This window comes from Eleginops maclovinus, chromosome 16 (assembly GCF_036324505.1).
Source record: "Eleginops maclovinus isolate JMC-PN-2008 ecotype Puerto Natales chromosome 16, JC_Emac_rtc_rv5, whole genome shotgun sequence".
Taxonomy (NCBI): Eukaryota; Metazoa; Chordata; class Actinopteri; order Perciformes; family Eleginopidae; genus Eleginops; species Eleginops maclovinus.
The window spans coordinates 17,235,931-17,246,689 of record NC_086364.1 but is presented as its reverse complement, the minus strand read 5'-3'; the positions used below and the strand labels follow the sequence as shown (position 1 = coordinate 17,246,689).

The window sequence follows — 10,759 nt, the reverse complement described above, 5'->3', positions numbered from 1 at the left end:
CTTCCATATTGAATCAATCTTACAATGTGATTAGTATGACTGTTGTGCCTGGTTGGTTTCAGTGCTGGGGCTGTAGGCTGTAATGAATGAGCGAAAGAAGGAGGAAACTAGCGTCGATGGAGGAAACTAATGAATGAATGGGCTCAACAACGTCGTGTGCCTACGTCACCTATTCCTCTGCGGAAGGATATTTTCAGTCTAGAAGTGTAGTTCCGGGATCTGGAACTACTTCTCAGGATAGCAAGGGGGACAACGTTAAGCGTGTAGGGATACAGCGGAGAGACACGTCGCTAGCAGGTGCACAACGCAGGGCAATCACAAATACGATGCCATAGCATATGGCGTTTACAATTTTCCAACGCTAGAAAACTAGCTCGCCACAACCTATAACCTTGTGCTTTCACTGGAATAATGTCACGGTAAGCTATGCTAGCAGGCTATTGTCTACCTTTGTATTTACCGTTAACTGTTAGCTAAAAGCAAAAGGTAGCGTATTTGGCTAACAGCTGACAACTCTTAGGGAATACATTAATGTAACATTGGTCTTTGAGACGAATGTTAGTAGTTAAACCAATTCATGAACATTGCTTATTGTCGTAGTGCACGTTTTGTGTGGTATAATCATAACTACATGTAAATGTAACAGTTCTAATGTGTTGCCATTGAACATTTCAATATTCCTCATTTTATAGACTGCCTTTGACGTCAGCTGGGGAGCGTCTGACGTAACGTTCAGCTAGCTTACTATTGAACATGTTGCTGTCTATAGCATATCGCGATAATGTATGCATACTTACATACACGTTTGTTAAATACTTGCTTCGCAGATGGAGTGATGTATTTTTAATCGCTTGTGTCTTTAACAACCGTTCGTTTTGTATCATCATACCATCTTGGTTTACTGACTGTTTCAGTTTAATGTTAGTCTATCTTTATGTTTTACTGTTTGGGCAATCCCGAATACTGAATTCAGATGAGTCACTTGTTGCTTTTTTGATATAGTGTTTTATATTAAATATAATAATATGAGTAATGCTGTCTTTCTGTAAGGACACCTCAGCTTTAAAGGAAGGTGATTTAGAGCTCTCACTTGATATATAGGTCCTTTCCCTGCAGATTGTTTTTCCTACATGTTAACTTCTTGGAAAGCAGTGGATTTCTTTTCCATTATTGTGTGTGTGTGTGTGTGTGTGTGTGTGTGTGTGTGTGTGTGTGTGTGTGTGTGTGTGTGTGTGTGTGTGTGTGTGTGTGTGTGTGTGTGTGTGTGTGTGTGTGTGTGTGTGTCAGAGAAAATCAAAATGCAAAATGGTACAAAGAATGAACTATCATTATCAGACACAATGAGGTTGTTGGGCTCAAGCTGGTAATTCTGAGACATATTCGGGGGTTTGGTTTGATTTTAGCATGTGTAAAAGCGACCTGGTTATGTAGGAGGGTGTTTTCACAAGAGGGGAAAATGACTCACCATTGTTGTGGTTACTGAGGAAAAACTGGAGGAGGTGTTGGGAAGGGGAGGGGGTGTCGCGGGGGTGCCCAACAGCGCGACACAAATTCATTTATAGAAGGAAACAAATAAATGGTTCTGCTGAAGTACACTTGCCCTGTCTGTGCAGCAGGATGTTACTCTTTGTTTTACTTTGGGCAGGGTGTTAACCACTGTGCAAACACAGGTGAGCCAAGCCGCACCTCAACAATAGGAAGGGTTACAGTGTAATGGTACAAAAATCCTATTATAGACCAAGCCATGTCCCCTGATAAATTGTTCTATTTGTCCTGTTGTTTCCAAGAGTTTCATGTGTTCTGTAGGAAGATTAATACCATGAGATTGTATGTTTTTAATAAACAAAGCAGAGTTTGCAGTTGCTGTTTCTTTAGTATTATTTGTATTTGGGGCACTGAGAATCAATGGGCAGGGCTGCTTTGTTTGTATAGGATTTTTGACAAGAGCCCGTCCGAAGCAGCAATTGTTTAGATAAATAACTAAAAATGTAATTTGTTAATGATAAATCAGCTGATCACCTTTTTCAGCTGAACAATTCTGCTGTGTAACCTGTACATTTCTTTATTACAATAAATTGTGACTAAGGATGTACTGAGAAAGAGAACATTTTAAACTGTACTTAATATATTTAATAGAATATCTTATTTATAAGAAGACAAATATTTGATGTACATTTTGGATCGGTAATTGGATTATCTCAAGGGTAACTTCATCCACAGTAACATCTGATACCAAGGACAAGCTACAAGCCATTATAGTAAACTAAATAGTTAAATACAATTTGCATATTTGAGGATGCAAAATAGAATCTCCTCTCTAAATGGGTTCATTTATTTATTTGTGTTGATTTACAAATTAATTAACTAGTGCAAAACAAATACATCCTTATTATCCACTTGCCAGGAAATATGTCTGCTAATCATTTGATGTCTAACTTATGCTTCCCTCTGCAGCGTCATTTTGCAGTTTATTGTTGCTATGAGCATCAGTGTGCGGAAAGGGCTTAGTCGTGTTGGTTTTCTTGGCAGGTGATTTAAATGGTTTGTGTTCTTGTAAGGGAGTTGCTCCAAAATCCCAGTACTCCCCTGAGCTACACACAGAGCTAGCCCCAAAGTACTTGGCCACCCTCCAAACCTCAAATTGATTTCTCATCTCTCTTAAGTCCTAAATCCCTCTTCAAATGCTGCAAGCCCGCTGCTGGAATGAATCACTTTGGCATGCAGGGTGTTTGCATGCTGCTGAGCCTCTGCTGCAGGTTACGCTTGTTGTGCTCTGATGTCTGCCCATGTATGATCGTGCGTGGTTTATAAGTGCTTGCATAACTTAATTGTGTCCCCTTTAAACACCCTAACTGTGATATGAACATTTTATTACCCTCCGACTCCCCTCCCCTTACTCAATAGCTGTATTGAAGTGGAACTGATGCAACATTAATTGGCAGTGAAATAGCGATTCAGTAATCAGAGGATTTGTGCTCAACAAATTTAGAAGACAGCTTATTCATTGCAGCTAGTTTGGAAGTGTTTCATTTTGGCTCTGACTTTCAGTTTTAATGTCTCGTCATAAGCAGCAATCGCTTTAATGCTACAATTTTAAGGAATAGCCATTCAAGCATATAATATCCAGTGGGGCAAATAGCCTGAGCTGAACTTGTGGAGATGAACAAAAAAGAACATGGACACAGACACTGTCCATTTAAATGAGTGTGTTTTATTTTTAGACCAAATGGGGATCTAAGAAGACTAGCGCAATTATGATTCATAAAGAAAAAGCTGTGAGGAGTAGTCCCACTGAATGGTTGTTCATTTTTGCCCGAGGACTTGTACTGGTTTTAAAATAGATCAAGAACACAAACACAGAGTTAAGTAAGGCTATTATCCTATGGTTAGTACAGCAGTCATATGGCCATGAGAAGAGAAAGCCCGTTCTTTCTCTCTCTCTATCTTTTTCTGTCGTATTCACTGTGGAGAACCTCAGAGTATCTTGCTTCAGTCCTGCCTGAAGAAGCAACAATGCCTGGATACAAGAGGGTTTGACTTGAGATTCAACGGCAATTGTGTTTACGGCAGAGAGGCAGCGTTTGGGGACACCCTGGAATTGAATCACCAACCTTTTTTTTTCCTTTTCATCCTCCTCTGTCCGTTCTACAGAGTGGCTGTTATCGGCTGACCTCCTTTCACCAGAGTGACTTTGAGAATCGAATCCATTCACTCTACCACCAACAAAATGTCAGGTAAAGAGTTGTTTTTGTATCGATTTGGCACAAAATGTCTTTCTATGTGGAGAGGGGTTTTGTAATGCACACTGACATAGAGTAGTTGAAATAGTACAAGTCGTTTAAAATGTGATTTATTAAACTACATTTTTCTGTGGGAATAAATGCCCTTTCCCTATAATTTGGATCTGTTGTGACATCTCATTTGAGTTTTTCGAACCTGCTTTGCCATTGTCAAAATCCTCTTACACATTTCTTTTAAAGTACTTGCTTTTCTAATCTACAAATCTGTTTCTCTTTTAGGAACCTACACACCGGCCCCTGGTGGGCCTTTCTCGGCTCTCACTCCTAGCATGTGGCCCCAGGATATTTTGGCCAAGTACCATCAAGTGAGGATACGTCTTTATTTATTGTTTCATTTGCAAACCTTCACAAGAATGAGTAACTCTAAAGAATATTGAAAGGAAACATAGACAATTCTGGAATGAGAGGAGAAATGATAGTAAGAATCTATGAGGCATCTGATAGAGGGGCCGGATATTAACACAAAAACAACCTACTTTGATCTACTAATGAACTGCATGTTCTCTTTGTCTCTACAGAAAGAACCCTCAGAACAGCCTGACCTCCAGTATGATGAGTTTGGCTTCAGAGTGGACCCTGAAGGTAATGTTTTCACTCCCATCGAGACATTCACAAACTTCTGCTTCCCTCACTTTTTCTCCACACTTGTCACATTCCTGAATCCCAGTCAAAACACATCATTTGAACTTTTTATCTCTGAACACAGTAGCTACATTATTGACTCAAATGCACAGCATGTGATGGCAGAGTGTTGACTGCAACTGTTGTCTTTTTTGCCTGGGAGGGGAAATGTTTTTGAACACTACTTTTTTAATGGTATCAACTGATTACATTCTCATATAAAGGGAGTTCTATTTCTGCCTTTGTTATTTAACCACTTATCTCTTATCAACACAACTCTCCCCTGACTCACTTCCTTCCCCTTTACTTCCATGTCTGTCTCTTTGGTCACATTACAATTGCACCTGATATTATTTTTCCCGTTCCTCAATTCAACATTTGGACTGGGCTTTACTCATAATAATATTATGATTACAGAGAACTGCTAATCCTGATATATTACTCTCATCACAGACGACGGGAAGCCCCAGTCCAGGCTGGGCACTGAAGGCTCCCCCCAGCGTGAAGACCCCCAGCAGCGACTGCGCTGGCAAGCCCACCTAGAGTTTACCCACAACCACACTGTTGGAGACCTGACCTGGGATCTCATCGATCCCGTCCTCTCGCGCTCTGAGCGGCTACGTTCCCTGGTGCTGGGTGGTATCCCTCACAGCATGAGGCCCCAGGTAGGGACCCTGGCTCAGCAGAGAGACTAATATATAAAGAATAAATAGTTTCCACTAGAATGCTCCAGATGCCTTTATTAACTGCATGTTTGTCTCCACAGTCACAAACAGTGGTTTAATGATGCTTTGTTTGTTAGCTGTGGATGCGCTTGGCTGGAGCGCTGCAGAAGAAGAGGACCTCTGAGATCTCTTACAGAGAAATTATTAAGAACAGTTCCAACGACGACTCCAGCACATCCAAACAGGTACAATCCCAAGCTATTGTACTCCTAACCAAACACAAACCCATTGCACAATTCCTCCCAAGCAGAGTTCTTGAGATCATGCGTAATAACAATTAATAGTTGGAATCAGCTACTTAAATGGAACCAAATAATCATTATTGGCATATTTAAATCAAATGTATGTTTTATTTATCTATCACATGTGGTTTGTAAGACCTGTTTCTTTCCAGATGTGTGATTGTTCTGTTCGCCTCTGACCCTCAGATAGAGAAGGACCTGTTGCGGACCATGCCGACCAATGCCTGTTTCTGTAGCATGAGCAGTGTAGGAGTGCCGAGGCTGAAGCGGGTCCTGAGAGCCCTGGCCTGGCTCTACCCAGACATTGGGTACTGTCAGGGCACCGGCATGGTGAGAACACAGCATACAGAACCTGGGGCCACTAGAAACCTCTCCATTACACTCATATAATTACACACACACTCTCATAGAAGCCCCTTTGTTCACTTTCCATTGTCCTGACATGTATGTCTTCACCCCCACAGGTGGTGTCCTGTCTGCTGCTCTTTCTGGAGGAGGAGGATGTGCTATGGATGATGTGTGCCCTGATCGAAGACCTCCTCCCTCCAGCCTACTTCACCTCGACTCTGCTTGGTGTTCAAACAGACCAGAGGGTTCTCCGCCAGCTCATAGTTCAGTATCTGCCGCCCCTCGACCGTCTTCTGCAGGAGCATGACATAGGTAGGGGGTGAGGTGCATGGAGATTAACTTAAAGAAACTGCAAAATGTACATCTTTCATCCTTCTGCTGAACTACATCCTCCAAAACATATGCTGTTTGGAATATAGTGCAAAGTGAAATGGAGTTCAAACTCTATGTAACATCAGTTTGTAATCCCTCCTTCTTTTACTTCCAGAGCTGTCGCTGATCACCTTGCATTGGTTCCTGACTTCATTTGCCAGCGTAGTGGACATCCGTCTGCTCCTAAGGATCTGGGACTTACTTTTCTACCAAGGCTCGTTGGTTCTCTTCCAGATCACACTGGGCATGCTCAAGATCAAGGTATTTGCACTACACTGAGTTTTGACTCCTAAATCAGTTCGTAGTGTGTTGCTTTCTGTCACTCAGTGCGGTCTGTAACCTACTTCATTTTCTTAAATAGAAGATGATAATGAAGTTTTTTAATTATCCAAAGGTCATGTTACTGCCTTTTCATCCAACAGACACATTTAGAATGCCAGAAAACAACATCCTACACTTATTACTACTGATAGCGTTTTTTGACTATTGAAACTCATATATTGTACTCTTCATCCCCAGGAGGAGGAGCTTGTATCGTCAGAGAACTCTGCGTCCATTTTTAATACTCTGTCGGACCTGCCGAGCCAGCTGCGAGATGGGCCCGCAGTTCTCGGGGAAGCTATGAGGCTAGCAGGGTCGCTAACCCAGGAAACACTGGACGCTCACCGGCACAAGCACCAAGCCTACATCCTGAACGAACAGGCGCAGCTCAGCAATGGAAACAACACAACATACAGTACCAACCTCAACAAGGTCAGATTTAGTCCGTGCAGAGGTAATATGATGAAACATTAATTATTTTTGTCCGAGAGTAAACAAGCAAACTCACATGTGTGTCTAGCTGTGCTAACTAAAGTTATGAGGTCTCAGCAAATGAGGTGTCTCCATTTAGCGTGAATTAAACGTTCTTTTTCTAAACAATCCTGTGTTTGAATGTGTTCAGGCGGTGAGGAGACAGTCCCTGCGCAGGAAGTCCACTCTGAGCTCCTTGCTGTTCGGGGAGGATGAAGCAGAGGCCCTGAAGTCCAAGAACATCAAGCAGACGGAGCTGGTGGCAGCCTTACGAGAGGCTATCACCCGTACTGCAGAGCACTTTCATTGCCTGGACCCTCGTCACTCCAGCACTGTGAGTAGTCACTGCAGCACAGGAACAGTGTATATGTTTAATGTTTTCACCTCAAATTGTTATGACCTCAATGCTCCCCTCTGGTCTCTCTAGGAACTGACTCCTGACTACTCCATGGAGAGCCACCAGCGAGACCATGAGAACTTTCTCGTAGTTTCTCGCACCAGACGGAGACGGGCTAAGGCTCTGCTGGACTTCGAGCGACACGATGACGACGAGCTGGGGTTCAGGAAGAACGACATCATCACTGTGAGTTATGCCCTGCTCGATGACGCACAGAAACAAAAAAATGCCTGTTGTTGTTTCCAACCTTTCCCTCTGAATCTGATACAGCTGTGTTTTCCATCCGTCCCCTTCAGATCATCTCACAGAAAGACGAACACTGTTGGGTTGGAGAGCTCAACGGCCTCAGAGGTGTGTGCGTTTTCTAAAGTATCGACACTAGTTGCAACCTGGAATTTTTGTTTCTGTAGACTGTGTTACAGCTTATTGACATTTTCTTTGGCTTTATGTAACAGGTTGGTTTCCAGCGAAGTTTGTGGAGATCCTAGATGAGAGAAGCAAAGAGGTATGAGAGCCGTTCAGTATCAGCTTATTAAGACAGATTCTATGCTTACTTTAATATTCAAGAGACGATTATTTGAACGTTAACTCCATGTGATTGTTGTTCCTGTTTCTGCTCCCCTTCAGTATCCTAAATATTATTATCCGAGACAATGACTTTTGCTGCTGTGTCTTCCCCAGTACTCATTAGCAGGGGATGACTCTGTGACGGAGGCGGTGACGGACCTGGCCCGGGGCACACTGTGTCCGGCCCTGAAGGCCATCTTTCAGCACGGACTCAAGAAGACATCTATACTGGGAGGGCCATGTCATCCGTGGTTATTCATAGAAGAGGTAGGAGATTATTATTTATTATTTTAATATTGCAGGTGTATCAAAGTCATCATAGGACTTAATCCCTTTCTCTTTTTGTATTTCTCTCAGGCGGCCAGCAGAGAGGTAGAGAGAGACTTTAACTCGGTCTACTCCAGACTGGTGCTGTGTAAAACCTACAGGTAAAACCCCTTATTTTGTCTGTTACCTTGAAAATACAACCTCTCACTCAACAAGCTTGGATAGAAACACAAACGAATGAGATGTTTACCTTCAGTTCGAACTCAAATGTGTTCTGGCACAAGTATAATCAGCTTTCAGTGTGCACGCCTGGAGCATGGTAAGATAACCACTTGTTCTCTTCCGGTATATAACAGGTTGGATGAAGATGGGAAAGTACTCACACCAGAGGAGCTGCTGTACAGAGTGAGTATCCTGAACTCTAGGTGTAAAAACTTCCATTGTATTTTATTCAGCTTGATGTGCAGTGTGCCTGCATGTTAGTAGAGAGTGAATGAGCGCCCTCTGTCGCTCCTCCCAGGCGGTGCAGTCGGTCAACATGAGCCACGACACCGCACACGCTCAGATGGACGTCAAGTTTAGGTCTCTTGTCTGCGTGGGCTTAAAGTGAGTTCTCAGGACATTCCCACACACAGACAAGCATACATATGCATGTCTACAGCATATGCTTTTCAAACACACATACACTGGGTCTGTTTGGTTCTTAACGGTCATCTCCCCCATCAGTGAGCAGGTACTGCACCTGTGGTTGGAGGTGCTGTGCTCCAGCATGACCGCTGTAGAGAAATGGTATCACCCGTGGTCATTCCTCCGCAGTCCCGGATGGGTACAGATCAAGTGTGAGCTCAGGTATGAAACACTTACCATTTTATAAAAAGCCTGTTCGGTTCTCAGCTTTAGAGCATATTCTATATATTTAAAATAAGCAAAAGCAGTCTAAGTTGTTTGCAGTGAGAACAGAAATGGCTAAACAGGATAAAGTGCTTCTCTATCTCCACTACAGTATCTTGCACCACACATAAACCAGCAGTTTAGAATGATTAGTTTATACCCCAAAAGGGCTTTAAACAACACAAAGTGAAATTGTAATATGGACACATTATTTGTCTAAAAAACAAACATTAAGCAGTTACCCTTGTTGTCTCCTCAGAGTGCTTTCAAAGTTTGCCTTCAGCCTCTCCCAGGATTGTGAGCTACCTGACAAGAAAGAGGTGACCCCGACACTCCAATTCCAGTTTTTGAATATTCTTTAAAAAAGGTATCACTCTTGCTTTTATTTCTGACACAGTAGTAATACTGATGTTTTTTCTTTTCTTTTCCAGGAGAAGGAGCAGAGGCCGCTGAAGGAGGGTGTGCAGGACATGTTGGTGAAGCATCATCTCTTCAGCTGGGACATTGATGGCTAAACACACACAGCAAAACTTATCCGAGTCCTACTGCGTCCTCCTGTCTGTGTTTGTGTGATGTCTCCTTGTCTGTCACTTACAGACCGTCAATTATAATGAAGACGCTGCTGTCTGCTACAGGAAGTGACTGCTTCATCTGTCACGTCTGTTCAGCCAGACACTGTGCATAAAGGTGCATACTTTATTTTACTTCAAACCCACTGTAGGAGATTGCACTACATATTGCACTACATGGTGAGGAAATATATATATATATGTATGTATGTATGTATACATGTATATACATACATACATACATACATGTATACGTATATGTATATAGTCGTAAAACACTGCAGTACAGAATAGTCTGTACCCGTGTGTCAAGTACGTATCAAACTCCCTGCTGGACATTCAGCTTTCCGTAGGTCATCACCACGAGAAACCCTGGACCTTTAACATGGTATTAAATGCCACACTAACCTTTAAATGCCCAGATATAAACACCAAAACAGAACATTCCTAAATATGGAGCTGTAAAGTTACGCATTTATTTTTGAGAGGGATGTTAGTTACCTCCAATATCATGAACTCTACAAAAGATATCGTCAAATACTAAATGTTGCACATGCCAAGTAAAGCCTTTTCAAATTGTTATACCAGATTACGGCTATGTGTGCTACCTTATCAGTGGTAGTGGAGTCTGCACTCGTATGACAAAATGTAAATGACGCAGATAAATACTTTTTGTGTTACAATCTATAAATAAATGTTACATAGCCTATACAGTCATTTGTAATGTTTTTGTATATAACATATTTTGCTTGTGACTAAATGTGCCCTTGCGAGTTGAAGCGATTTAACACGGGACTTTATCATTCTTACTCACTGATTTTCAAACTACCTTTAAACTACATCAGGAAACAGGGAGAGTGTCTGGGATGTATTTATTCACATTGATGGCCATTCTTGATGTTCCACTGTAAGACGGGACGGGAGAAGGACGATTTTCATGTGCATCATAAAAACAATGTCTCTCCCCCATGTGCAGAAAATAGAACGAGCTTGGGCTTTTATGATCAGTCATTGTATCTTGTGTAAAACATATTGTCTGGATGCCACTTTCCATCTGTAAACTGAGGACTGCACAGCTCTCCTCTTAAGATTGAAGAAGACTCAGACCAACCCATCCTTATTTTTCCACTTTAACAAATGAAATCCATAGTATTAAAATTGTATAATA

The 10,759-nt window shown here is 42.1% G+C and overlaps 1 protein-coding gene across 1 annotated transcript; it reads left to right on the top strand.

Moving 5' to 3' along the window:
- The first annotated feature begins 226 nt into the window (after nt 1-226).
- On the top strand, nt 227-10,300 carry sgsm3 (small G protein signaling modulator 3). Its single transcript, XM_063904137.1, has 21 exons — nt 227-419; nt 3,652-3,734; nt 4,020-4,105; nt 4,319-4,382; nt 4,875-5,086; nt 5,224-5,331; nt 5,575-5,718; nt 5,853-6,048; nt 6,224-6,369; nt 6,628-6,861; nt 7,052-7,234; nt 7,328-7,483; nt 7,594-7,648; nt 7,753-7,802; nt 7,979-8,131; nt 8,222-8,292; nt 8,488-8,536; nt 8,652-8,737; nt 8,858-8,980; nt 9,282-9,342; nt 9,454-10,300. Exons 2-21 carry the CDS (start codon nt 3,728-3,730, stop codon nt 9,535-9,537), a joined length of 2,268 nt encoding a protein of 755 aa, XP_063760207.1. The 5' UTR covers nt 227-419; nt 3,652-3,727; the 3' UTR covers nt 9,538-10,300.
- Nucleotides 10,301-10,759: the final 459 nt, after the last annotated feature.